The following is a 27,912-nucleotide window of genomic DNA, read 5'->3' as shown; positions in this document are numbered from 1 at the left end:
CATGAAGCGACGGAGGATGAACAAGCTGTACATCGGGAACCTCAGCCCCGCCGCCACCGCCGACGACCTCAAGCAGCTTTTCGGGGAGAGGAAGCTGCCCCTGGCCGGCCAGGTCCTGCTCAAGTCGGGCTACGCCTTCGTGGATTACCCGGACCAAAACTGGGCCATCCGGGCGATCGAGACCCTCTCGGGTAAGCCAGGCGCCGCAGCCCGGCTCCCCCCCCCCCCCCCCCCGCCGGCATCCCCCCGGCTCCCCGCCCGCCGCCCCCCCGGGGCTCCCCCCCCCCCCCCGCCGGGGCTCCCCCATCCCGCTGACCCCCCTCCCCCGGCATCCCCCCCCCCGCCCCCGGCGTGTCTGTGTCCCCCCTCCGCCCCCCGCTCCTTCCCGCGGCCGCCCCGGCTCTTTCCAACCTCGGGTATTTTTCGCTGATTTTTTTCTTCGATTTTATTAAGAGGCGACCGGGCGCCGAACCCCCCGACCCGCCGCCCCCCCGGCACCCGCTCCCCCTCGGGAACCATTTTACGAGGTGCCCTGCCCCAACTCGGCGGGGGCGCGGAGCAAAGGGCGGCCGAAGGGGCGGCTGGGGGCCGGCGGCGGCGGCGGCCCGGGAGGCGCAGGCAGAGCACCGGCGGGGCGGGCGCGGGCAGGCCGGGGCGGCGGGGGCCGGGGGGGGCCGGTGTGGGGGGCAGAGAGGGGGGGATAGGGGGGTGGGCTGCCGCGGGGTGATGCTGAGCGCCCCGCTGTCTCCGCAGGGAAAGTGGAGCTGCACGGCAAAGTGATGGAGGTGGATTACTCCGTGCCCAAAAAGCTGAGGTAAACCCCGCGCCATCACCCCCCCCCTCGCCCCTCATCCCACCGGGAGGGGTGGGGGGGAGCTCCGGGAGCGGCGGGGGGGGGGGGTTGGAAAGGCGGGAGCCCCGCCGGGTTTTACTTTCGCTCCGGAAAGCGGAGGCGGGGGAAGGGAGCTCCCGGCCCACGGGCCGGCATCGACTCCCACGGCGGGGGCCCGGCCGCGGGGCCGGGGGGGGGCAGCGGGTCCCGTGTCCCCCCGGTGCGGGGCTGGGGAAGGCGGGCGGGCGCTCCCCGCCGCTGCGAGGGGAAAACAGCCTCTTTTTTTGGGGGGGGAAGCAAGAAAACCCCCTTTTTTCCCTCAGTTTTTCCTGGGGGGGCGGCGGGGTGGGCTGCGATTTACAGCCGGGGAGGTGGCGCAGGGCAGCGGGGCTGCCCGCGCTCTCAGGGGGGTGGTGAGGGGGGGATATGTTGTTTTTAATAAGTAATCCGTCAATTCGCTCTTTCCACCCGCCTCTTTTACCAGAGGATCCCCAAACTCTACGGCAGGTGAGGTAGGGCGTCGAAACGCGCCTTCCGATTTTGGCCAGGCGTAGGGGAGCGCGGAGGCCGGACGGATGGGGACAGGCGCGTTTCACAGAGGAAATAAAACCGGGGAGCGCGTTGCGTAGCTGCCGCCTCGCAAGATTGCGGGGTTCCCCCCCCCCAACCCCGATACGCGCGGGGATAAAAGGTCCACGCGCCGGAAAACAAACCCCCACGGGCCGGTCCTTTGCCGTTGCTTGGCGTGGAGGTTTGGCCCGCGGTTGATGTTGGAGTATTAATTTTGAAATTAAGGAGAGGGAGGGGGGGGAAAATGCTGTTGTGTAATTGAGGCTCGGTGGGGGAACGGCTCGTGCCCGGCATCACGTGTGCCGGAGCGGGATTTCTTCTTCGGCAGGGATCGCACGCTCTCTTACCTTAACAAATCTTCAAAAAAACAAGGCGGTAAAAAAAAAGAAGTTAAAAAAAATCCCACCTGTCGTGTTTCCAAGCTAAATCTCTGCAGCAGCCTTAGGCTGGCCCACCGGTGACTTTTTAAGAGTGATGGAGCCAGAAATTGGGAGTTTGGGAAGATAGTCTGGACCTGGGACACACGACCTTTATCATGTACGAAGGGGATGTAAACAAGGAATTCACCTCTACCTAAATTCTCCGTCGGGCTGGGGTGCCGCTACTTTTCCTTCCGAGTTTTAAAAGAAAAAAAGATGTTTAAACAGCCCAGAAATAAATACTGATTTATTTTGCATCAGTCTGTTTTCGGCTGGCTCCAAGTTTTCTGTTCCAGCTCGGCTCCCCAGCTTCCTCAGGTTATTGAGGTTTAATTTAAGCAGATATCTTTTTTTCCATGGCTAAAAAAATATATATTGCTCTATATTAATATATCCAGTTAGGGGGGCCGTGCCTTTGCCTCGGTAGATTATAGATTTTATTTTTACAACGTGATTCTTGGCAGGGAGCAGAGCCTCACGTGGTGATGTTTTAGTGTGTCGTCCGCCCCCCCCCCGCCTTTAAATTTGTAGAAAATCCAATTTTTGTAGTTGCAGTCGAGTCCCAGAGAGGCGCTGGGATTTCAGGGGGGCTCAAACGACCAAAAGCCCCCGGTTATTTAAATACGTTTGTGCTTTATTTGGGTTTGGGGAACCCGAGTCCCTCTTGGCCCTCGTCCCCCGGCGTTTCTGCGTCACGGGGGTGGGAACCGGGGGGTGCCGATGCCCGCCGCGTTCACCTGGAATGCTTGATTTTTATAACCAAATCTAATAGAGATATCTTTCTACCGGTGTATTTACGTGTCTATAAATACGGTTCGATAAGAAACGGGCCGGAAAACACCTCCGACATCTGTAGGTAGGGAAGGGATTTCCTCGAGGTGCCGCCGGGAGTTGCTGGCGGGGGCTCGTTTCTGGTTCTGCGAAGGCACGAATTAAAATCGACGGTGGTGGGAAGGAGCGTGGATCCTGCCCGCCCCGCCGATCTGCCTCTCACGAGTTAAAAATCCGCCGTTCTGCTGCCATGCAAATGCTTTGGGCTCCTATAGGAAGGATCCAACAGCGTCTCGATTGTTGTTGTGTTGTTTTCTTTTTTCCCTTGTATATGCTCTATTGTGCCTTGGAAAATGAAAGGAAAAAAAAAACCCACCGTATTTTTCTTTTAATCAACATGTAAAAATTCTAAATTAATTTTTAAATTGATTTTTAAATTCAGCAGGAGCAGCGAATACTTTTATTTGCTTAAAGCGAGGCGATGCAATCCCGCTTCAAGAGTATTTTGTATCCAGAGTGTGGCAGTGAGGGAAGCATCAGCATCTTGCCCCTTACGGATAGGTTGTACATCTCTGAAATCCTTGAAAATCCTGTTAATGGGAAAGAAAGTCATAAAAAAAAAAATCAGGATTGTTTGTGAAATATGGAAAGTAAAACCCAACCCCCCCAATGCTGACCGTTATACAAGGATTGGGTAAAAATGAGGAGTTTTATAAGTAGCGGGGATGTAGCGAAGCCCCATTTAATGTCTCCAAACCAGTGAAATTTTTGGGTTCCCAACAGCGAAGGTGCCTTTTAATTTCTGCTTCTGCCATAATTTTCAGCTATGAGAAATAAAAGCACAAGGGACGTCTGAACAGCGCGGAGGGGGAGGCCGTCGGAGAGAACTTGGGCTGGAAATCTCTATAATATTAAAAATAATACTTTTTGCTATTTTAGTAAATGGCAAAACTTGGGTGGTTTTGCCCCGGACAGCAGTCGCTGGAGGGGTAGCGATGAAAATGCCTGCCCGAGCAGCTTTGCTGGGGGTGATTTTATGGGATCCGCAGGCTTTTCTCCTGTTTCAAAAGGAATTATCCTTAAATAAGTTTACTCTCTTGAGCATCAGTTCAATTCTCCTTTCTGCGTATTCTGGCTTTATTTATTTATTTACTTATTTTTCCCCACCCCCTTGTTTTGAAACTCAAAATGCCGGTGACGTTAAGGCTCGGAATAAATGTACGAGCCCTTTTGTCTCCCCATGGGCAGCCCATCTTTTCTTTCCTTATTCTTAATTGCTTGTCGTCAATGAGATGATTAATTAGGGGAGAGGAAAATCCTCGTGCAAACCAGTTGCTTTGCCAGGAGAAGCCACCAGCACCTATTTGCGCGCGCGTCTGTAAATACGCACGAGGAGCAGAAGAAAACCCTCTCTGGTCCTAATATCTCTAATTTAAAAAAAAATCTCTGATTTAAAAAAAAAATAAAAATTAGAGAAACCTAAAGAACAAGAAGAGATTTTCTCCGGTCGCAGCATGGGGAGGGTTTGCGTCGCTTCGCCAAGAGAATTAAACTTTTATATGGTGTGTTGGGTTACGCTGGATTTAAAATCGAATTCAGAGTGCTAGAAGTGGGGCTGCTCTCAGTCCTGGTCCAGGTTTTAAATATATATATTTAATATCCTGTAGTAGCTTTTATATTTATATAAATTAAGGACGTATCTTTTCATATTTGAAGTACTTAGTAACTTTTTTATATATATATAAATAAAACCTACTATATATGTAAAGATACTGTATATAAAAAAGATACTTTATATATATACTTCTACTATATATAAAAAAGATACTTTAAAATATATGTATTTATTAAAAGAGATACTTTTTTATATATATATATTTATCTATAGACATATATAGACATTGCCAGAGCGATGCTGGTCACATCAGGGATGGAGAAAGCCCCTCCTGCTGCCCGCTGGGTGCGCGGCAGGTTTCCCGTAGGTCTCGAATGCTGTTCCCTATGGAACTGGCCAGGAGAAACCCCGTCGAGCCAATCCTTTCCTAGATAGACTCCGGCGCTTGTTAGAGCTAGGTGTGACACCGTCGCGTGTTTAATTTTATCTGTTTTCTTTCAGGTGTGGGTAAACTGGGAGCTGGTGGCATTGGAGTTGTTTTCTTTTTCTTTAGCCGCATTTTCGCTTGGCTCTTTGCCTCCCGCCAGCGTGCGGGGATGGCAGCGGGGTGGCATCGGGGATGCGGGACGGGGCACGGGCACAGAGGATGCAGGAGGGTGACCAAGGCCACGCCATCCATGCCGTAGTGTGCCAGGATGCTTCTTGGTACCACCGTGAAGCCTACCTGGGTTTGAAGGCACTGGGGAGAGACCAAAGCCAAAAGGAAAATAATACATGAATATTTGTCGTTAATTACCTTATTTTTGTCAGTTTGTGGTTCTTCCAGTGGTGTGAACTTGCCCTTCTGTCCCGTTGGCCATTGCATTGATGCCCTGCCTACACCGGCTCACTGTCCGTCAGCCCTCCCTGGGTGCTGGGGCTGGGGGGGGATGCTGGGGTGGCTTTGGGTGGCAGAGGACAGGAGCACAGTGTGGCTGACCGCCCCTCACAGCAGCTCTGTGCATCCCTGGGGCTCGCAGCGTGCCGGGCTGGCAGCCCTGCTCCTGCACCGGGCTTGGTTTTCCCCTTCATCCTGATGCTGAATGGGAATGCAGGGGCTGGCTCTTTTTTGGGTTTTTGCCCCTCTTTTTTGGGGTTTTTGCCCCTCTTTTTTTTTTTTCCCCCTGCCTTAATCTTGAAAAGCTGTGACAGATGGGACGTTATTTCCCATTCATCCCTATCGTTAATACATCCCCAGCTCACGGGGATGTATCAATCACGTGCCGTCCTCGCCGTCCCCCCCGCTCCGTCCCTGGGCAGGTTGTTCGTCCTGCGAAAGAGGACAGGGCTTTACCGTGAACAGATTTTAATTCCTTAAGAGCGTCAAGGCAAAGCCCCCGGGCTGGGAGGGGAACTGGAGCAGACGCATCTGCGATGCTCTTGGCAACTGGTTGAAACTGGGGCAGCTCTTTAATGCTTATCCAGCCCGGTGCTGACAGAGCTGTTGCTCGTTAAGATCTGCTGCTGGATTGGGTTGGGTGAGAGCAAAACCTGTCGAGGATGACCCCGATAGACCGAAAAATTGTGTATAATAATCAAGAGAGGCAAAACCAACAGCCGCTTTCTTCCCTGCCCGGTTAGGGGAGTGTGCCCATCTCCGGCTCTGAGCTGCTGGGTCTGAAAAATTCAGGTGGGACTGAGTTCGGTCCCCACCTGATGATGAGCGTCATTTTTGGTAGACCTTTTCTTGCCTGGGACAAATATTTCATAAAGCGGGCAGGGCCACCCGGGAGGTGGTTGGTTTCCAGCATGTTTCCCCTGTTTTTTTCCCCCAGTTCTCTTGAAAACTGATTTTTATTGAAAGCAGGAGCTGCCAGACAGTGTTTTCTCTGCCCTCAGTACCGGTCTGAGGTGGAAGGTGGTAAAATCCCTTTATGGCTTTATTATCGTAAGATACTACAGAGCTTGGATAGAAAATAATCTTTTAGGGCAGAGTGGTGAAGCCATCCCTTACGTACCATTGTACGGTTTATATTTAAGCCAGCTCAGTGAAATCGAGTTTCTGGTTCCCAAACACTTGTGGGAGGGGAGGTGGAGGTGAAGCCCCTCTGGAGCAGGAGACCAGGGGATGGTGGGTGGTCCATGGAGCTGCAGCCCGATGGGCAGGGGATGGATGGGCAGACACGGGGAGGGCTCGTGGAGGTTGGGCAGGGGGTCTAGTGGCTTGTTTTCATTTCACAGTTTCGTCTCCTCTTTATTTTTCTTCCTCTGTGTCCCTGGATTTCGGGGTTGGCTGTTACCCGTTATTTCCCTGGGAGCTGCGGGAGGGGTAGTCATGAAGCCGGGTGAGCACTGCGACTTACCTGGGCTGCTGGAAGGGGGAGACACGTGCTAAAAAACCCCCAATCCACCTGATTCTGGGGAATAAACCACAAGTTTTAAGGCATTTTCTGTTTTATTGCTTGATTTCAACAAGTACAGATAGCCGACATGTGGCATGTGAAGCTCTTGTTCACGGACATCAGCCAGGGACGCTGGCGGGGCACGGGTGGCTGTGGGTTTTCCATCCCCTTTCCCCGCACGGTTGCTACGTTGACATCACGATTTTGGTCTAACCGATGCATGAAATACAGCACAGCTCCGTTGTGGATTATTTCATGAACCCAGCTTACAGCCTCGCTTGATTAGCAAGCTGGCTCCTCCGTGTGATGCCGGCCAGCATGCGGTACCCGAAACCCAGCTCTGGGGTGGAGGAGATGTTTCCTCCTCTAGCTGGAACAGCTGCTAGCACGCAGGACCATTTTTGGTTGAATTTAGCAGGGCAAAAAAGCAGGTGAACCTATATAAATCTGGTTTCTTTAGCACTTGAGGCTGATGCTTGGTTGCCACCGGGCATTTTATCCTGGGCTGGGCACCGAAATGGTGGGAGTGTGCAGGTAGGGAAGAGCAGGAGGGTGATGCAGAAAGATACAGCTCCCGTGGTTATCTGAGGGCAGCTCGCTACAGCAGGGCTAGTGGCACCACATAATTAAGTATTTTTCCACAAACTCCATGCTCGTCGTTACTGGTTATTATGATTTATTATTATTATTTTTTTTTTAAATTCCTACCAGCCTGCTGCAAAACAAGTTGGGTGAAACGTGGCTGCTGCCTTCGTCACGAGGTCCTGGGCTGGGAGTTGTCTGTGTGCGCTGAAATCAATCCCCTGTCTCCCAGGTTTTGGGAGGAGCGAGGAAAATGAAAATAAAGGTGTTTTCTGCCCCAAAGTCCTCCCAGGAGTGGTGGTGGAGGAGGGTGGCCTTGAGTTCTGCTGCCCTGTCTCGCGAGGACCACACGTGGTCCATGTCCCAGCCCTGGGAATAACACATCCATCCGTCGTGGCCCCGGATATACATCCATCACTCTATCAGTGATGACCGCATGTGGTCCAGCACCGCTTCAGCCAGGTGGGGAATTATGAGAGCTATAAAAAAATATACCCAGTAAGAATAATAACATTATTTTAAATGCTGAGTGGTGATAATGAGCTGCTGGGAGACCTGCCAGGTGGTGGGGGTGAAGCCTTGACCACCATTTGGGTGTCTTTAGATGCTCTGCAGCAGCTCAGATGGACGTTGGAAGTGGGAATGTGCTGTAGTGTCCTGTTGAGAAGCGGGATTACATGATGCTTTGCTGTGGTCCTTCTCTTTGGGTGTTTTGGAAGGCGGGAGAGCGCCACGGAGGGGTGAGGCAGCACCTTGGGGGACCGTGGCTGCCCTGGCATCTCCCTTGGCAGAGGTGTAGGGAGACGATGGCCCCGGTGCAATTCAATTCAAGGCAGAGGCTTTTCTAGAGTTGCTGCTGACACTGTGGCGAGGGGGCCACGGCTGGCCGGTGGGCTGGTTTTGCCTGGATGAGCTGCTTCGAAATGTACCACGTCCCCCGGGCTGCTGGGCTTCGGTGACGGGGCGAGCCGAGCTAAATGAACCCCAAAGGAGGGTGGCTTCTGCGTGGTCCAGCCTGTAGCATCCACGGGCACAGATGGTTCCCAGGCTGGGGGAGGAGGATGGTTGTAGTGATGTGTTGGCTGGCAGCTGAGCGGTGGGATCTTGGGATAAGGCAGGTGAAGGTGCCACCCGTTCTGTTTTGGGGCTGGAGGGGTGGTAGAAGTAACTGGGCAGCACGTCCAGCTCTCTCTGCCAGCGGGGAGAGGCCAGTCCTGGGCTTCAGTTGGGCTTTTGGAGCTGAGAAAGGGCTTTTCCCTGGAAAGCTTTCAGGTGCTGATGGTTTGAGACTCACTGGCACTTGGGCTGGGATTTGCTTAGGCAAACTGGCCTCACCGTGTGCCACCGCCTGGCTCGGGAGCAGGACGTGTCACTCGGAGCGGGCAGGACTGTTCTCCCTGGGAGCTGAGCATGTGGCACCTTGCGGGACTGGACCTGGATGCCTTAAAATGGCCCCTCTGGGAGATGTTTGTGGGTTTTAATCATGAAACGTGTCCTGTTTTCTGGGCCCTCCAGAGTGTTTGTACAGGGAGTGGAGGTGTGGGGTCAGCCACAGGCGGGTGACAAGGAGAGGCAGCAGAAGAGTTTAGGCTGTCAGTGAGGAGCGCAGGATTGTCATGGCTGTGGTCCCGCTTGGGCCAGGTCCTCCTCGCTGCCTCCGTCCTGGCGTGGGGTGGGAATAGCTTGGGGATAGGATGGGGTGGTGTCGGATGGGATGGGATGAATCTTGCTCCTTGCCTCGCAATGATCTTGCAGCTGCATGCCCAGCCCTGAAATCCCTGGTGGCAGCTGGGGACAGAAGGAGTCCATGGCTGCTGGAGGAGAGGGGTTTAGTAACGCTGCGGGAGAGCACCATTTTCTCCAGCTCTGGCTTCCCCACTTTTTTGCAGTGACCGATTTCTTTCAATGGGCAGAGACACGCGGCACGAGGGGCAGGTCGCGAACTGGGCAGGGTTCTTGGTCATGGTTCTTCAGCAAGGACGGCCGTACGCAGGATCCCTGCCATCCCTTTCTCTCTTGGAGCCTGCATTTTGTCTGCCATGTGTGGGGCGTACACCCCAGATTGCTGCATATATTTGCCAGCATCCTTATAGTTGTGTTGCTCATGTTGCACCCTGAATTCATGTTTCACAAGGCAGATGGTTGTCCATCACAAGGTTCTGGTTATCCTGCGCTATTAAACCAGGAGCAAGCGGAGCGTGCCACTGCTGTAGAGGCAGAAGGATCATGTCTGGAGCACGCCAGCCTCCAGTCCCGGCTGTGCACAGCTCTCCCCAGCCCTGGCTGCTTTGGGTCTGCATGAAAGCCAGCCTTTCCTCTGGTTCTCGCTATGCCCCACGTTTCCTCCCTGTCCCTGGTGTCTAGCCCCAAACTACTTGAGAAACGCTTTATCTGCCAAAATGGTTTGCAGGGCCTCGGGGTGCACCTGTGCAATCAGCAGCGAGTGCCAGGACCAGCCTTGCCGCTTGGGCCGAAGTTTGAAGGTCTCGTTTTCCCGCTGTTGAAGATGGCTGGTGGAATCAGGGTGTTGGGCGTTGCTGGTTTGCAGGCGACCAGAGCTCCTCCCGCCTTCTCCTGCAGGGCTCGTCCTGCAGGATTTGGTGTAAAGCCCCTGGGTGTTGCTGGTTGTCAGCTGGTGGCTGCTTGGATGCCCCCAGGTAGTGTTCAGGCTGGTGGTACCAGTCCTTCCAAGCATCCTCCTTGCCCTCATCCTAAGGAAGGGCAAAGCTTCACAAAACCAGCTTCCAGCTGCAGGTTGGCTCCCAAAACCCAGATGTGTGCGTGGGGTGGCTCGGTCAGAAAAGCCATCCCTGATGTTGGGGAGAGGTGGTCCAGCTCTGCTCTGGTCAGAATGTTGGAGCTGGACAAGGTGAGAACACAGGACACTGCTTTGGTTGGAGCTGATTGACTACAAGCAGGTTCATGAATGCTGGTCTGGGTGAACAGTGGATGAGTTCATGGCTTGGCTGGATCCTCCATGGACTCGGGTGACTCAAAACTCCCCGCTGCCCAAGGACGTCTGCTTGCAGCCAGGCTGGGGAGGTGTTTGGTCGTCATTACCTCTTGGGAAGCCTTTGCAATGCTTCTTGTGCATCCATGCTCCAAGGCTGCACCGCGGCGAGGTTGGGAGTGCAACCACAGCGAGGTTGGACGTGTTGGCCATCTCCAAAGGCAGGCCTTCGAGCATATGTATTTAGGTTTCCCCATGGAAAGCAGCCCCATGTTGCTGGGAAGTGGTGGACATCAGGAGGATGCATTTTTGGAGAGTCCCCCTCAAGGGATAGCAGGGCTGGCCGTGGTGGGTCTCGAGGTCCTGTCCCCGTGTCCCCGGCCAGCCTGGGGCAGTGCAGTCAGGGGTGTGCGTGCATCCCAGCCGTGTCTGTGCAGCCGTGACTCTGCAGAGGCTCATTTCAGGAGGTTTCCTTGGAAACCCAGCAGCCAGCACAAGGAGGGAGCGTTCCTGAGACAGCTTCGGCCCAGGCGGGCGGTGACCGGGGCAAGGCTGGGAGAAAGGGCTTTCTCTGGGGATGAGCTGCTCCACCTCAGCGCGGGGAAGCGGGATGCTTCGGCAAGCTCTCACTGGCTGCCGTCTGATTTCCATAAAGCCTTTGCCTTGCTGCTGCGGTGTGCCTGCAGACCCTAACCCGGGGCTTTGTCTTTGCAGGAGCAGGAAGATCCAGATCCGAAACATCCCCCCCCACCTGCAGTGGGAGGTAAGAAGTGGACGATCCTAAAAACATCCCGCTCATCTCCTCTTCCGTCAGTCGTGCTGAGCAGCATGAGCTGTGCTGCCAGAGCGTGTGGTCTGCACATGGGCCACCCTTTGCCTTCCCAGTAATCCCAGGAGGGAGGTGGGGTGTGAACTGGGCTCCATCTCCTGCCTGCTTATGGGTCACGGATCTCTGGGGCAGCTTTGAGCAATGGGCCATCATTGGGATAATGGGATGCAGGTGGGTGAAGGCAGTTGGGTGACGCTGGCTCTTTGGAGGGTGTCTGTGGGTGAAGCAGACTCTGCCCCTGCCTGCTCCCTGCCTGTCTGGCAGCCTCTCCTGCCTGCTTCACCTGCCCTGTTTGCTGCTCTATCCCCCAGGTGCTGGATGGCCTGTTAGCTCAGTATGGGACGGTGGAGAACGTAGAGCAAGGTAAGATGGTCCAACGTGGTGGTCTCCATCTGTGCAAAAGACCTAGTGCGGCCCCTCAGCTCTGCCCATGCCGGAGAAAACCCGGTGGGGTGAAACCTGGTTTTCCTGGTCATGGGTCCTGGGCTAAAATGGTTTTCCCGGTGGACGCAGGCCCTGTTGGCAGAGGTGGGGCCACCCATCAGTGGTGGGATGGTGGTGGCCATCAGTCCTCTATCCCCAGAGCTTCTCCTGGTTGCTGGCAAATGAAAATCTAATTGTCCCTGCAAGTAAAAATGATCCAGATGTTGTTTGGGGTCCGCTAGTGGATCGGTGATGTCCGGCTCTGAATCTTCCTTGGCGAGGGTGGCTGGATCCGGCCTCTGCACCTTCTGGTCCTTTGTCAGCCCAGACCCATCCTTTTGCCGGGGGAAAATACAGGCATTACCCTCCCACTGTCCCCACCTGCATCCCCGCTCCGGGGCATACCGGGGGGCCGGGAGCAGCGGTGATGTCTCTCTCCTCCCTGCTTTAACACTCCTCCTCTTATTTTTCCCCCAGTCAACACAGACACAGAAACAGCCGTTGTCAACGTAACGTATGCAACTAAAGAAGAAGCAAAAGTGTAAGTGGGTTTTATTTTGTTTTGTCCATGTTTTCACACCACCCAAACTTTTCCCAAAGAATCCCAGGTATTTTCCCCTGGCTGTTTTTCCAGGCTTCTTCTTGTCTTCTTCCTAAGCCTCCTTGGGTTGTTTCTAAGCTCTTACAGTGTAAGCTTCAAGTGCCTTAAGGGCTGTCTGTGTATCTTCTTGAGGTACAGCAGGCAGATGTTGGTATTATCTTGTGCTGTGTCACCTCCCATGTCTTCTGCCAGCAGTCAGCTCTACCTTCTCCTCTTCGCCCCACTGCTGGGTGGTCTCTTGCCTTCTCCCCTCACATGGGAGATGGGGTTTCTTGTGGTGCCACATCATACATGCACAGGGACCGCTGGACCAGCTTGGGGCCATCAGCCATGTGGTTGTCCCCTCTTCCTCTGTGCCTTCTCCTCTTGTCTCCAGAGTGCTCCCAGATGTGCCATCTTGCAGTTCTCTTTGAACACCGTCCTTCCTACAGGGTCCTCTCCAGGGTTGCAGTGGCCTTGTCTTCGGGGAGCAAAGCATTCTAGAAAGCTGAGGGTCAGGTCAGATAAGCGGTTTATCAAGGAGTCATCTTCCCAGGTTGGAAGTCCAGACGTAGACTGGAAATGCACCGGATAAATCACCAGTCAGACCACCCAGCCCGAGCTGCTGAAGAGGTGGAATATGGTGAAGGAGGTGGGAGGGATGGTAAAGAAATGCTGCGATGATGGGAGGTGTAAGTACCCCCCGCCATTTGCAGAAAATTCAAGCTGGAGGCCAGAATGTTCAGGGACTGTCACCTCCTGCTTCCTGAAGCCCAGAGAAACCACCTGATCGACTTCTAAAAGGTTTTCGGAAAGTTCTGCCGTGGACAAGAGAGAGGGCCCTTGGGTGGATGAGTAACTGGTTAGAGGAGGTGAGAGGGAGGCGAGGGGTCCGTGGCTGGTTTCTGCAGGGGAGGGAGAGTAGCAGAGGGTAAATCACCTGCATGTTGTGCAGAGGAGTCATAAAGAAATGCCACCCATCAAGAAAAACTTTACGAGGATGGAAGAACCCGATGAGGCTGTGCATCAGTGCAGTAGGGCTGTGTGAAGACATGCCTAAAGTTTTATCATAGCCAGCAGAGGAAAAAACCTACAAATTAGGGGTTATTTCAGAAATGCAAGGACTATTTCAAGCAAAACACTTTGTTACAAGCTTGTAGAGACTTCAGCCCTGTGCTAGAGACCAGCACTGTTAGCTATGAGTAAGCACTGAGCGCATCTCGTACTTAGCAGCCAGGGTGGTTTTGATGTGACCAAGAGTCACGTCCACGCAGACCCCATGCAGGAAAAAGCCATGGATAGTCAGGCTGGTTCCCAAGTGCAAGTGTTACCAAGTTGGGAGCAGCTCCATGTCCTGTTGCTTAACTGCAGGGCACTGCAGTGCAGGAATGGGATTGTGACGGAGAAGCTCTCGTAGCGGAGGTTTTTGTTGATGCTGAGTCGATGTGCATCAAAAGCAGGATTTTCCAGTGCAAAATGGAATATGAGCCTTGTTCTGTTTTTGGGAGGGTGCTGCATGGTGGGAACAGCATGGGACAGAAAGCCGTAGCGGTACAGGATGGTGGCAGAGATAGATGTCCCAAGGCCATGGGACATGGGCCATGGGCCATGTCCTACTTTGAGTCCCTTTGCTGGTGGATGTTCCAGCAACTTCCCATCTGCGTTGACCCATCACGAGGTTGGACTTGTGAGAACAGAGATGGGGAGAATCATTTGCTGGTCCAGGAGGCCAGAGGAGAGTCTTCCTTGTGCCTGTTGGGGTGGCCGTGCTGAATGCACTCCAGCCTCGGCTGGTCAGAGGAAGGTGCTGTGGACCACAGATAAACGTGGCGTGAGCTGCTGTGTCTTGGGATGTGTGGCAAGAAAGGAAGGCGAAGAGTCTCACCAACACAGCAGTGCTTGATGCTTCAGTGTAAGAGTCTTCAGGATTAGCGAAGATGTGATCGGTTGCATCCAGCTGGAGTGATGCCTGTCTTAAGTGTTGCTCAGCAGCTTGATGCAGAAGCAAGTGATGGAAGGAAAGGCCAGGGTGGTTCATGGGTACGTTAGAGCACGTTGCAATAGGAACAGTTTAAAGGAAGACTTCGGCAGAGACATCAGATGGCGGGGCACTGTGCTGATTTCGGAAAGGGACGGCAAAGCTGCAGAAGTCCTCGTTGGATGTGATGTTCAGGCCTGGCAAGCAGCTGCTTGCAGTGGTGCATTCATATGCCTGCCTGAAAATAGTCAAAGCGAGATGCAGTAGGAAGAGGAAAGAAGTACAGCTGAAGCCATCACTGCTCACAGAAGTCATTGCAGGCTCTGGCACAGCTGAGCATAACCCCGCTGAGGAGGGGCTTGGGGGGACGAAGAGCCTAGGTGCTGCACCCCCACCCATCACCAAGCTGGAAAGGGAGTTGGGGTTCCTATAGAGGGGCACCATGTGCCATGTCCTTCTCCTTGGAGTGGTGGCTCTTAGTCGGAGCCCCTCTGTCACCTTTTCTGTGTCTAAAAAGCCCACGAGAGCGTTTCCATGCTGTGCGATAGCCTCTGGCTAGCATCCAGGCTGTGCTTTCCCTGAGTAAACTGGCAGATCCCCAGGCTGGCATCCCACCTCTGCTGGGGGGACAAGCCATGTGCCAGCCCTGGCATCACCCACGTGGGAGGGGACATCGTCCCACCACACTATGGGGCTTTTTCCACATGGGGAAAGTGGGGGGCTCTGGCTTCCTGTGGCGACCTTGTCCAGACTAGGGAGGGAGGAAGATGCAGGGCTGGGACCATAGTCTACAAGGGCAAGTGCTGGGGGTACTGGAGGGGTGCCCATCGACCACGGTCTACAAGGGCAAGTGGTGGGGGTGCTGTCCTTGGAGAGCCCCTCACCGCCCCCCGCCTTTCCCTACCTTGCAGAGCAATTGAGAAGCTGAGCGGCCACCAGTTTGAGAACTATTCCTTCAAGATTTCCTACATCCCGGATGAAGAGGTGAGCTCCCCTCCGCCCCCTCAGCGATCCCGCCGCGGGGGCCACTCTTCCAGGGAGCGGGGCTCCTCCCCGGGGGGCTCCTCACAGCCCAAACAGCTCGATTTCCCACTGCGGATGCTGGTGCCTACGCAGTTTGTTGGTGCGATCATAGGAAAGGAGGGCTTGACCATAAAGAACCTTACTAAGCAAACCCAGTCCAAGTAAGTACCTCGAATGGTTTTGTTTCCTTCCGTAGGGCGCTGTAGGTCCCCAGCATGGGTCCTCCATGCACTCAGGGCTTTTGAGTGCCGGCCAGCACTGTTTCTTTGGGGTGCAGCCTTCAGGGGTTGGCGGCAGAGCCCATGTCCTAAACCGTTCCTGCTGGCCAGGGGGGTCTGGGTGTGGTAAGAGGGGGATGTACACCAAAAATGGCCAGGAACGGGTTTCTAAAGCCTAATCACAAGAACGGCTGGGGATGAGGCTTTAAGGAGAAGTGACAAGTTTGGGGTTAAAATGCTGAAGGGGGATCCTAGGTACAGCGGCTGGTGCCCTCGAGGTCTTTGCCCTCGGGATTGCTTGTCCCGCAGTGCCCCTTATGGGCTAGAGCTGTTGCAGGGGGAAAGGGGGCACAGTAGGAGCGCTGCCTTGAGAAGGATGGGCTTTTCGTAACTGTTTGAAGCCTTTTTTTGCAATCTAACGTTTTGATTTTTGAAGAAAAAAAAAACGGGGGGGACTGTCTTGCCAAAGTTTTCCATGTTTCTCTTGTCAATGTTCACATTGATTTCACCTCTGATTTTCTGCATGGTTTTCCTGCATGGTTTGTTCCTGCCCGAATTTGTTTGTGTTTAACCCAAAGCTGTCTTCTCCCATGCTCATCATCCTGACCCCGGTGGTCCCACAGGACGTAGGACTCCTGTACCAGAACATCCTCCAGGGAGTCCTAGTTCTCAGAGAAGCTATTAGAGGCAAATTATTTGGTAATAGCACGTCCGCTTGAGCAGGAGGTAGGAAGACGTGCTGCTCTGCAGCCGAGCGAGCCCAACCCCAGCGCTGGGTTTGCAGGAAGAGGTTTGTACGGAAAGGGGGCAGACATGTAGGGAGAGGAGCTCTTCGAGCCCGGCTAGCCCTAGGGTGTGGCCACCTAGTAGCCGTGAGCCGGTCCCCGTTGGCCGCAAGCCCTTCTTCTCCAGGTGAGTCCCCTGGTGTGATGAGCAGCGGGTATAGCCGTGTTCTTGCCATTCAAGACTGGAAGGTTGCCCTTTGCAAGCCCTGTGCCTGGCGAGGAAGGTGGGAGGCACTGGCTGCTGCTTTCTCCCAACCACGAGGCCAAACGCTGCTGCCTGGGGCAGTTTCTGCCACCGAGCCATCCCTCCTTGTGGGTTGGTTCCCTGTACCTGACCCGAAGACCTGGTGCCGTGGAGGAAGGCCGTGCTCCATGCTCTCACCTCTCCTGACCTGCCTGAGGAGGCCATGTGCCATGGCAGGCCACCACCTCCATTCCAGCCTTGGGCAAAGAGGACCTCATGCACTCGGTCCGGGCAGTCGCAGGAGACCGTTGCCTTCATTTTAGGGTGTCAGCCCGTAGCTCTGTCCCTGCTCAGGCCACCCTCACCCACTGGTGTGATGATCCTGGGGACGAGGGTGCTGGTGACATCCTGTTGCCCGGCCCCTGCTCCTACCCAGAGCGATGTTGGGTCCTGGATTTCTCTGGCCACATAGGACTTCGCCCCTGTCTCCCCACACAGTGATGCCCAGAGATGTTCCTGAGCTCTAGGGGACAAAACTGTCCCCAGGTCGAGCCATCTTCTTCCTTGGCTGAGGAGGAGCCCAGACCAAGAGCCCACCCCACTAGATGACCTTCCGCAGTGATTGCAGCCCTTGTGATATGATGAGGAGAGGACCATTGCTACCAAGCAGCCGTGGGGCCAGGATAACCCTATGTGCGCACCGTACCGTCCACCTTGAGAGGGCTGTCCCTCATGGCCGCTGCTCTCTGAAGCATTCCCAGCCCTCCCACCCCGTAAGGTGTCTTGGAGGTTCTTCCTGCTGCACCATGGGAAAAACTGCCCTGTCCTTGTCCCACCATCCCTGTTGTCAGCTGCCCCAGTCTTTCCTGCCTGCAGCACTCTGGGGTCCCAGGCAGCTGCTGATGGGGTGACGGGGCTGAAGATCCCCTTCTCCATCTTCCTGTCGGACTGGAGCTGTGCAGCAGCAGCACTGGGACGTGCTGGGAAGTCCAGAGCCCTCCTCCACCCTCCAGCTCTTCGGGGTGGGACATGCCTGAATGCAGTGGCCCCTTCCTGGTGCCCCATCTTCTCTCTGCAAATTGAGCTCATGGCTGCACATCCAGGTTTGGGATGGGTTGGAGGTCAGCCAGAAACCTGGCCCATGTCCCGCTCCTGGGCTTGTCCTGGGTACTCGTCACTTCGCTGCGTCCGTTCAGCCCATCTGTGGCTCTTGGCCCTTCTTCGGTACAAAGGCTCAGCTGCATGCCCCATCTCCACCAGCCTCAACTGCTCGTGGGTTCAAGAAGCTGCCTGACTCCTGTCTGTGGGGTTTGTTGGGGCAGCCATGGATTCCTCATCGGTTCCCCCTAGCTGGGAGCGTCAACCTGGTGTGACATTGCAGCACCGCTCTGGAGCATGGGCCTGTCATCACCTCTTGTGGCACGTTTTGGTGCGTTTGCCTTCTCCCTGGCAGAGAGGGTGGCAGTGGGTGTCCCCGTGCCTACTGGGTGCTGCCTCTGAAAGAACAGATCCTCCAGGTCAACCTGATGGAGCTCCACAGCTGGGAGCGCCTGAGAGGCTGTCAGCAAGCAACTGGGTCACTGTGTGCTGTAGACATAACCACAGGGCAGGGAGAGCTCGGCGGTGCTGGTGTCTCCAGCACCTCTTTGCACAGTCCAAGCAGGACCGGTCTCCTGCCTGAGCTACTCTGGCTGAAGCCATAGGAGATCTGGAGAGATGTAGCCTGCAAAGGGGATCAAACTCTGTCTTCATTTCCTCTTCAGTGCTCGGATGAAACAACCCTGTGGTCCCTTTTGAAGCTGGTGGGGTAGGCTCTTCCCTTATCTCAGAGAAGGATCATCCAGCTGCTCCCCCTCTACCTGTAGATGAAGCGTCCTTGTTTCTACACACTGGTTCACCAGCTCCTGGAAGAGTTGATCTGTGCAAACCCACCGTGACCCTGCAACATCCAAATGTGGCACTGGTTAGGGGTGACTCTGTAGCACAACTCTTGGCCTTGCATGCACAGCAGCACCCATGAATGATCCTGGTCAGGATGGGGACCTCTTATGAAAACAGAGATGTGGCCGGAGGGCACCATGTTGGAGCTGAGCACTGGTGGCATTCACTGAGTGGCTGAGCGGCCATTACTGCACCTTCTCGGAAGATCTGGGGCAGCCCAGCCCTGGCTGTGGCAGTGACAGGGACGCCAAGGTGGTGGTCGATGGCAGGATGGCTGCATGGCATCATCCTCCGGTGGGAAAAGTGCATGGACTCACATGGAGAAGATGGAAAGGTTGCTTACGCCTGTTCTTCAAGACACATGGTTGACGTGCGGGAGTCTCCTACCCTGCTTTCCTCTCTCCCTCTCTCTCAGGGCCTTTGCCAGGTACGGTTGAGCGATGAGGAGCGAGCTGGAGGCACGTGCCTCCTCCCCGCCATGAGCTGAGGGGAGGACCAGAGGAGCTAGAGCACGGTCCCTGCCGGTGCGCAAGGGAGAGCTTTCTGGTCTCCCGTGGAAGGGCGTGAGTACAAGCGCTGTTGTTGACGTGTGCCTCCGTGTCGTGACAAACGCTGCCTACGGGTAAGTTGTCTCTCTGTCCTGAAGGACACGCAACGGTCGTGGCAGCCGCTGGTCGCTGGACAGCCTCGGGTGTTGTGCAGAGAGAGGTTGAGGTTGGAAGGGACCTCCGGAGACCTCTGATCTGGTCTCCTGCTCCAAGCGGGACTAGTGTCAAAGATGATAGACCAGGTTGCTCAGGGCTTTGTCCAGTTGAGGATTTGTTCTGCCCTCTCTTGATGCATCGTTTGACGTTGATTGACGTCCCTCAGCTCCCAGGCAGACCTCAGGTCATAAAGGCGAACGTAGCTCAAACCTGATCTAAACCAACCAAAGCAAAGCACTACCCGGGCTTGCATGAAACCAGGTGATGGTAGGTGTATGTCAGCGAGACCCAGGTTCACCCCAAAGCTTGAGCAGGTGTTGAAATGAGCTTTTCTGTGAATAGCAAGCTCGGCTCCTGAGCTCTTGAAAGCCTTTGTGTGACACCAGACGGATCTCAGGGGGCTCCTCTCTGCTGGTTGTTTCACCGTAGGGTTGACATCCATCGGAAGGAGAATGCTGGTGCCGCTGAAAAGCCCATCACCATCCATGCCACACCAGAGGGGTGCTCCGAAGCGTGTCGCATGATCCTTGATATCATGCAGAAGGAGGCTGATGAAACTAAATCGTAAGTATGACGTTCAGTGCCCCTGGCTCAGCAAAACGGGCAGGTTTGGTGGAAGGGAGGTAAATTCAGCCATCGGTGGAGAAGAAGCCAATCTTCTGTCACCACCCACCCCCTGAGGGAACTGCTGGCAGTCGGAGTTTCAGGATAGAGTCATTGGTCAGTTAATATCTTACAACTTAATAATTTCTCCATGGTGTGGTTGACAGCACCATAGAGGCCAGGTGGGTCCAAAGAGCCTGTAGGATCACTTGGAGAACAAAACCCTGTGAAATGCAGATGTGCCGTCAGGCTTGGGAAGTCCCTGAGCTCCCATTCCCCAGAAGCTGAGGAGATACAGTGGTGGTTCTCCTCCTTCCACCACATCGCTACTGGCCCTTGCTGGAGGTCGGGTTCCTGGCCAGATGGACTTTTAGATCTTGTTTTTTAATACATTTTAGAGCAGAAGAGATTCCCTTGAAAATCTTAGCACACAACAGTCTGGTGGGGAGGTTGATTGGCAAGGAGGGCCGCAACCTCAAGAAGATCGAGCAGGACACCGGCACGAAGATCACCATCTCCCCGTAAGTCCTGGTGAACACCAAGCCATCCCCCTCCATCCAACACGGTACGGGTAGCGCTGGAGCCACAAAACAGAGCAGTGGCGTCCTCCCATGCACGTTCCCCATCCTGGTTGGGCGTTCTCCATCCCGGGTGGATGGTGGCATTGGGCAGGGAGAGGGCACGTGGTCCCACGCTGTCTTGTGGGGAGGAACCCTCATCTTGTGATTCGAGTTTTCCTTTTTTTTTTTTTTTTTGACTTGGAAAAAATGTAACCATGTCTCGGGTTTTGTTTGTGGGTTAGTTTGCAGGATTTAACCATTTATAACCCCGAGCGGACCATCACGGTGAAGGGCAGCACAGAGGCGTGCTCCAATGCCGAAGTGGAGATCATGAAGAAGTTGCGAGAGGCTTATGAGAACGATGTGGTGGCCGTCAATGTAAGCTCCCAGCCCTCCTGCCTGAGGTGCTCCTGCTTCAGAGCCACTGCTGAGGTGGCCAGAAGAAAATTGGAGGGTTGTCGATCTGTTACGGCAAGGGTTGGCCCTCACCCGTCATGTCCACACTATGTGATGAGAACTCCAGAACCCCACTCTGCCTTTTACACGCTTCTCCGTGTCTTTGCTTTCCCAGCAACAAGCCAACCTGATCCCTGGGCTGAACCTCAGTGCTTTGGGCATCTTCTCGACGGGACTGTCCATGCTTCCATCCACGCCGGGGGCCCGAGGGGCTGCGGCGGCCGCCCCGTACCACCCATTTGCAGTAAGTGCAAGAGGTTTTGGGGTGCGGGGGATGCGTTCCTGGGGGCAGAGTGGTCTGTAGACTGTCCTGCTGTAGCTCTTGGGTTTGGGCAGACACTGTAGCTATAGGAGCCATCTCACGGGGAGCTGTGAACAAGAGCTCCAACTCTTGGCTATTTGGGGAAGATGCTCATCACAGCAGTGAAGTGGAGAAGAGAGTGAATGAACATGGCTTGTCCCTCTTTGGATTTAGCTCCCTGAGAAGATCAGCGGCATCCCTGTGTTGTGTTGAGCTCGGTCTCACATGTGTTTAAGGACTTGCCGTGTCCCAAGGGTGCTGCTCTCTGAAGGTGGCTGGGGGCAGCCTGTGCCAATGCTGGAATGGAAAAACCATGTAGGTGGTCTTCAGTCCTGACCCCAAACCCACCACTGGGTTGTGATGGTGTGGACTCGGTTGGGCCCTGCGGGTCCAGTCCCGGTGGCCACCTGAACCCGCTGGCATCGTCCGCAGGACGCGCAGAGCGTGGCATGAAAGGGGGTGAGCAGCGCGCCCTGTGCAGCCGTCAGCCTTGATCCCTGCCCTGGCACCCGAAGGGTTGTGCTTGCTGGGAGTTGATCTTCACCTGATTTTGTAGGCAAGGGTTTTCCTCTTTCTTGGGGTGCTGTGGCTGCTGAGACCTGCGGCAAAGCAATCCTGGGGAGCAGTTTCAAAGCGACAGGTTGCACGCGGGCAGGGACGGTCCAGCATTGGGAAGACACCCCGGCCAAAGTGCTGATGGGGAAGGTCCATCCCCAACCCACTAGCACCTGCAGAGCACCCTTAGGATGGCGCCAGGCTCTGTGGTCTGTCTCTCTTAGTCTCTCTAAATACATCTGCTGAGATGCTTTGGGTGCACGGCGACCGGCACGTGGGTTAATTTACTTGTGCTGTTTTCTTTTCCTGGCGACGCCAGCAGCAGAGCGGTCGGAGGAGAACGGTGAGTGCTGGGCTGGCGGTGCGGAGGGGCGGATGATTGTGATGTGTTTGATGGCCCTGGAGAGCACGGAGAGGGTCGGTCGGTCTGTCTGTGCACTGCCAGCCCACGGAGGGAAGGATGCTCTGCCTGCGTTGGCCGCCTGAGTTTGTTGGTGTGATGGAGAGGAGCTGGGCAGGTCTCTTGAAGGGCAGCGTTTGGTGTGGGCTCCTTCCCCCCAAAGCTTTGTGTGGCCTTTTTCAAGCCACCCTGGTGAGTCCAAGAGGAGCTATCGGTTCTGCTGTCGTTTTTTATAGTAAAACAAGGAGCGGGCAAAAAAAAAAAAAAAGAGGAAAAAGGAAACCAGGCTTTGTGGTGGCTCCTTCCCCCCAAGTACTCTGTGTTTCACACCTCAGAGTGGTCGTTTCTGACCGTGTCCTCAGCAGGACCTGGGGCTGGTGGCTGTAGCTTTCACAGAATCATTATTAAGGTTGGAAAAGACCTGTAAGGTCATCAAGTCCAACCATCAACCCAACACCACCATGCCCGCTAAACCATGTCCCGCAGTGCCACGTCTACACGTTAAAACAGCTTAAACCAGAGCTTTAGAGACCTGGTGAGGAGGGAGGATGGGGAAGGAGCCTCATGGTGAAAAGGAGGAGCTGGGGACGTGAGGTGCCCTCCCCAGCTGTGAGGACCATCCGGGCAGGAGAGGACACATTGGTGTAGGAGACATGGAGCAGCCCATGGCCAGAAGGAAAGGGCGAACATAGGGAGCATGAGCTTCCTGCAAGAAGGAGCACAAAACCTCAGTGTGGCGAGTTTAAATAGAGTACTAGGAGCAAGAAGGGAGTGGGCAGGGGAGCTGGGTCGTCTCCTCCGCCCGAGTAACAGTGGTTTGCAGGTAGCATCTGGTTGCACTTGCCCAAATCCAGAGCGGGAGAGAGTTGTGTCTGCTGCCAGGAGAAATGTCTGATGTATTTGAGAGACAGAAGAGTTGAAGAGGAGTTGGGTTGGGTTGAATTGAGTTGGGTTGGGGTGCTGGCACACACCCCTTGCTTTCTCCCTGTCCCCAGCCTGGCCATGCCCTCACCCAGGTCGCAGGGGAATGACTTCTTCAGCCTTTGCTTTTTCTTCTCTGGAACTGGAGAAGGGAAATGGTGATGGAAATCGGAGCCAAACCAAATTTTGCTTAGTTCTCACCGAACTCCACCTTCTCTCTTAGGGACCGATGGTGGTTACAACACAGTTTCATCTTTCCAGGGTTGCGACTGCTCCAAAAGGCCGTAGGGGCCAGTTTTCTGCTGCAAATGCTGGCAGGATGCAGCTGGAAAAATAGCAGCGGGGAGGGACTGGGGGTAACTGGGAGCTCCCATCCACCTTCCCAGCCCCATTGCGCTGTGCTGCAGGCACAGGATTGGGGCTGCAGCTCACCCCTGATGCGCCCTCAGGTGTACCCATGCTCTCCGGGAGGGGTTTCAGGGGCTGAGGCATTGTCCCCGTGTCCCTGCCGGGCTCATGGTGGTGGCACACTGCTCCACGTCAGGCTGGGGGCGGCCGGGAAGGGGCTGATTCGTTGGGGATGTCACTGACCCTCGTCTTCTCTCCCACCGTAGAGCTCCTCAGCGTATCTCTCGGGTCTGTACGGAACCCCCCCACCTGGCACCTTCCCCCATCAGCACCCTGTAAGTGCCCTGGCACCCCCAGTCCGTGAGATCTTTGCTTGGGCGCCTTGGGAGGGTGGGCATGGGGCCGGGGCAGGCAGCTGCTGCCCTGGGATGCTGGCAGGGGGGCAGCCACCCCCGAGTCCGGCTGGTCCCCTGACCGTCTCGCTCTTCCGTCCCCTCGCAGCTGCCAGAGCAGGAGGTTGTGAACTTGTTCATCCCGACGCAGGCGGTGGGGGCCATCATCGGGAAGAAGGGACAACACATCAAGCAGCTGGCACGGTTTGCGGGTGCTTCCATCAAGGTGAGCAGGGTGCTGCGGGGCCGGTCCTGGGCTTTGTGCCTCGGTTTCTCCTTCCTACTGCTGAGGCCAGTGAACGGGAGCCCTTGGGGAGCGGTTTTGCTCCCCAAATTAGTAGAAACCCAGTCCTGCAACACCCTGGTTATTGTCCCTGCTTGCTTGAGGGGGGAATGCCCTGCTTAGGGGGGATACCCCTGCATGGGGGGACGTCCCACATAGGGGAGGTCTTGCCAAAGCAGGGCCACACTCACATTCATTCTCCCCCATCCCTCCGCAGATTGCCCCGGCAGAAGGTCCCGATGCCAGCGAGCGGATGGTCATCATCACGGGGCCACCTGAGGCTCAGTTCAAGGTGTGGGGGCTGTGGTTGGGGGGATGCTAAGGGGCAACTTGAGAGCATCCCTTCGGTCGCCGCTGTGCTGCCAGCCCGGGTTTGCCTCTCTGAGTGCTGGGGCGGCTTTTTGCTCAGTACCATCGTTTTGATGCTGCCGGACATCGGCGCATCATCGCCCTTGGGGAGGGAGGGCCCAGCAGGCAGCGCCCAGGACCACTGCCCACTGGTTTTACTTCCCTCACATCTCCTTCCCAGGCCCAGGGGCGAATATTTGGGAAGCTGAAAGAGGAAAATTTCTTTAACCCGAAAGAAGAAGTGAAGCTTGAAGCCCACATCAAGGTGCCTTCCTTCGCCGCCGGCCGCGTGATAGGCAAAGGTGGCAAGACGGTAGGTGTGGGGGGGTGCAGGGATGCTCCCCCTGTCCCAGGGCTGCAGAACTGGGCATCACCCATCACCCCTGCCCGCCCCGGGGGGCAAAGCCCGGGTGCTCAGTGGTTGCAGCAACGCCTTGACCCCAGTCCCATGTCCTGGCGGTGGTTCTTGTTGGGTGGAGACCGTCCCAAGGCGGGTACAGGATGCGACCCACAGCAGCCTGGTGCCGTGTGCTGGCTCGGAGACAGGGGTGACACCAGTAGCGGAGGATTTTGTCTCTTCCACACCAAAACCCACCTGGGGCTCTGTCGTTTGCTCCAGGTGAACGAGCTACAAAACTTAACTAGCGCAGAAGTCATTGTGCCGCGAGACCAAACGCCGGATGAGAACGAGGAGGTCATCGTTAAAATCATTGGGCATTTCTTTGCCAGTCAGGTGAGGTTTAGCCGTGGCTTTTCCAACATTTCCAGCCGGTTTCACCCACCAAGGAAAGCCGCTGGGCTGGCCGGTGGCCCTGAGCATCCTCCCACTCTGTTTTGCGTGGTTCCTGTGCACGCAGGATGAACTAAAGGTGTTTCGGCAGCTCTCCCCAGCTGTGCGAGCACTAAAATTAAAGATTGGCTTGATTTAGCTAAAAATACATGTCTTGGACACCATGTGTAGTGGCACCCAGGGTGTCAATCAGCTCCTCCTTGGCATCAGCGCCGGCAGGGAGCTCCCACAGGCACCCGCATCCCACCACCTTGTCTCCTGAGAGCTCGAGCGGGACGGCGGCACCCCAAAACTGAGGCTCTCGAGGAGCGATAGAGGAAGCACAAGTTAAAACCCTTGCGGTGCTCCGCTTGCAGCTGTGCAGGAGTGGAGTGGCTCCTTCTTTAGCGCATCCTTTATTATGGCTGTGCTGAACCACGTGCTTGTCCCGTAATTAAAAGCTCGGAGGGTGATGAGCAGTGGCTGGGGGGGGCGTGACAACTACTCGGGCTGCTCGCGGTGCCCGCCCTGACCCCTGGCTCTTGTTTCCCCCCCAAGACTGCACAGCGCAAGATCAGGGAAATCGTACACCAGGTGAAGCAGCAGGAGCAGAAACACGCTCAGGGAGCCCCGGCCTCGCAGCACAGCAAGTGAGGCTCCCGCCGTGCCGGCCAGCACCGCCTGATGAATGTAACCCCACTGCCGCCGCCGCCGGACCCCCCAGCAGGTCAGGGGAGCAAACCAAAGACCCCACCCCGAGCCCGCTCCCCGCGGCCGGGGTGCTGTGAGGATGCGCAGTGGAGGGGTACGGGGAGGGCTCTCTCCATCCCACAGCCTCCCCGTTACTCCGTGGCCTCCTGACGCTATCCCTTTAGTTGGACTAACATAGGCAGAGAGAGAGAATTTTTTTTATTATTTTTAATTTTTAATTTCCTAAAAGCCGCCCGTTTCATCCAGGCACGGCTGAAGGAGCTCACCCGGCGTGGGGGGGCTGCGGCGCACAGCGCGGCGCTCATCAATTTTAGAATTAATATATCGAGAATGGAACTAACGCCGATTTTTAAGTTTTGTAAGAAATTTTTTTTTTTTAAATTCTTTTTTTTAATTTCAGAGGGGTCAGGGGAGGGTGATGTTTGTTTTTAGCAAGAGCAGGCTTTTCTAGAGTTTTAAGGAAAGGAGCTAGTCCATTGGTTCTCTAATGCACAGTAGAGCAGAGATGTAGGATTGCCAGCAAGGGGGGGGGGGAATAATACACTAAATGAGTGTTAAAAAGCGCTTTCTTAAGGGCTTTGAGAAGAGCAGTGCCTGTATGAGCCAACAGAAGGGATACCGTCTCCTAAAAGAGGAATCTCTCTCCTTTACACGCCCTTTCCTCTTTGCTTCACAGAGTCCAAAACTGGGGTGTGCATCTATTCTGTCCCCCCTTGCCAGCTGTCCGTCTCTCCCCTCTCTCTCTCCATCACTGCCTGACACAGCCGTGCTCGGCCCTGACAGCCCCGGAAAAACGAGGGGCAGTGCCAGCCCTGCCCGCTTTGGGCAGGGGTCTTCGGGGAAGGAGCCCTGTTGCAGGGAGAGGAGAGGAAAGTGGAAGGGGGGAAAATCAGATTTACAAGAGGTTGTCGGCCCAGGGCTGGAAAAATCAACTAGCAAAATTTTTTTAAAATCAAAAAACAAAACAACCTGACGTGACACATGCATACACACACAAAAACTACCTCAGGTTTTCGTACCTCAGCACCTTGCGCTTGTGTTTCCCTTTTAGAGATTTTGTATGCCTTGTAAAACTGATAGTTGGAGCATTTTTTTATTTTTTTAATAAAAAACGAGTTGGAAAACGATCTCGACCAAGTCAGCTGCGAGGCGGGAGAAGGAAACCATCCCATGTGTCCCAGAGCTCTTCTGTAGTCTCCTTCTGCTAGCTGAGAGCCAGTGGCCATTCCTTCGGAGAAAGCTTGAGAAATGTTTAAAAAGAAAAAAAGAAAAAAAAAAGAGAAAAAATGGTAGAAAGAAAACAAAAAAAAACCCCAACAAATGAAAGCGGTGAAACCCGACGGGCAAGAGGAGGGACGGGAGCAGCGTGCCGGGGTGCAGTGCCGGTGCCAGTGCCGGACCCAGGGGCTGCGCAGCCACGTTTTCTTCTACTGCAAAGCGTTCTGTGAAAAACCAACCCACCAACATCATCACCAACAAAAAAAAAAAAAGAGAAATATATCCAGCTAACAAGAGCCTGAGCTTGCTATCCGTTGCTTTCTTTTGTGTGCCTTGCGGTGGTCACAGCCAAGCTGAGCTTGGAAGGGGAGGGTTCCCCCATGGCCACCCCATTTCCCTGCCTCTGGCACTGGGCAGCCGGAGCTGCGCCGCTGGGGAAGAAGGGGTGGATGATTGGGGGGATGTGTGTGTGTATTTTTTTGGGAGGGGTGGGGTGGTTGCAGGCATTGCCAGGCCCAGCTTTACCGGGTTGCCTTGGGAAAGCCATCACGAAGCCATCTCCCTGCGGGGGGTGGGGGGGGTCGGGCCTCTCCCCAGTTAGTTACCAAAACCCAAAGGATGCCATGGCACTGCTGCAGTTATTAACGGCGCACTAATTACGCCTGTGTAGCTGGCAAGCTCTGGTGCCCCCACCCGCCACCTCTGCCATGGCTGCTTCTTTAGGTAGCCAAAAGCTGGGCTTGCCCGCAGCAGGGAGGAGGCCACCTCCGGGGTGGGCAGAAGGGCAACACCGAACATGGGAAGGACCAAAAAGGGGACTTGGTCATCCCTTGCGTGAAATGGTGGCAGGGACAGGTCTGTGCCTCAGGTGCTGATGGATGAGGCGCCGAGGGAACTCCCCCCACCACGACCCCCAGAGCTGTGCTCCTTCCCTCCCACCCACCAGGCACACAGTGCCACGGGAGAGGTGACCCATGGGGAGGGCAGACTCTGGTGCCACTGGGTGTAACACCTCAGAGCACCACGCCGTGTCACTTGTTCTGCCCACGTGCTTTGGAAGGGTACAGGGAACCAAAAAAAAAAAAAAAAAGTCTTTTCCTCACCTACACACAAGCCCTCCCAAAGAAAAGAGCATCAGTTTTTTCGTGTTTGCCGTCACCCCACCATCCCCAGCCCCAGGCTGGGAGGAATGACTCGGCTCCTACCCCCAGGCAGACCCACGCTCACCAGCACCGTAAGGTTTGGTGTGACCCAGACTCGCT

The 27,912-nt window shown here is 55.2% G+C and overlaps 1 protein-coding gene across 5 annotated transcripts; it reads left to right on the top strand.

Annotated features, from left to right (window-relative positions):
• IGF2BP2 (insulin like growth factor 2 mRNA binding protein 2) lies at window positions 1-25,713 on the top strand. Of its 5 annotated transcripts, none has more exons than XM_059822942.1 (17): window positions 1-191; window positions 754-814; window positions 10,835-10,883; window positions 11,261-11,312; window positions 11,850-11,913; window positions 14,842-15,114; window positions 19,215-19,349; window positions 19,787-19,909; window positions 20,191-20,326; window positions 20,520-20,648; window positions 21,583-21,603; window positions 23,196-23,264; window positions 23,431-23,547; window positions 23,822-23,896; window positions 24,134-24,265; window positions 24,572-24,685; window positions 25,280-25,713. In XM_059822942.1, the coding sequence occupies exons 1-17, from the start codon at window positions 2-4 to the stop codon at window positions 25,373-25,375; spliced, it is 1,836 nt and encodes a 611-aa protein (XP_059678925.1). In that variant the 5' UTR covers window position 1; the 3' UTR covers window positions 25,376-25,713. The 5 variants fall into 5 exon arrangements, with proteins under 5 accessions (XP_059678925.1, XP_059678924.1, XP_059678928.1 ...); XM_059822941.1 differs by having other exon boundaries at window positions 21,580-21,603; XM_059822945.1 differs by lacking the exon at window positions 23,196-23,264 and having other exon boundaries at window positions 21,580-21,589; window positions 23,438-23,547.
• Window positions 25,714-27,912: the final 2,199 nt, after the last annotated feature.

Source organism: Gavia stellata, chromosome 11, assembly GCF_030936135.1.
Source record: "Gavia stellata isolate bGavSte3 chromosome 11, bGavSte3.hap2, whole genome shotgun sequence".
Taxonomy (NCBI): Eukaryota; Metazoa; Chordata; class Aves; order Gaviiformes; family Gaviidae; genus Gavia; species Gavia stellata.
Note: the sequence above shows the minus strand (reverse complement) of the source record. Positions and strands in the feature narration are given on the sequence as shown.

Excerpts from the sequence above, each read along its gene's own strand:
- IGF2BP2 (XM_059822941.1), top strand. The coding sequence starts at position 2 with ATGAAGCGACGGAGGATGAACAAGCTGTACATCGGGAACCTCAGCCCC. Across the intron at positions 192-753 it reads GGCGATCGAGACCCTCTCGG|GGAAAGTGGAGCTGCACGGC; the intron begins GTAAGCCAGGCG and ends CTGTCTCCGCAG. Across the intron at positions 11,914-14,841 it reads ACTAAAGAAGAAGCAAAAGT|AGCAATTGAGAAGCTGAGCG; the intron begins GTAAGTGGGTTT and ends CCTACCTTGCAG.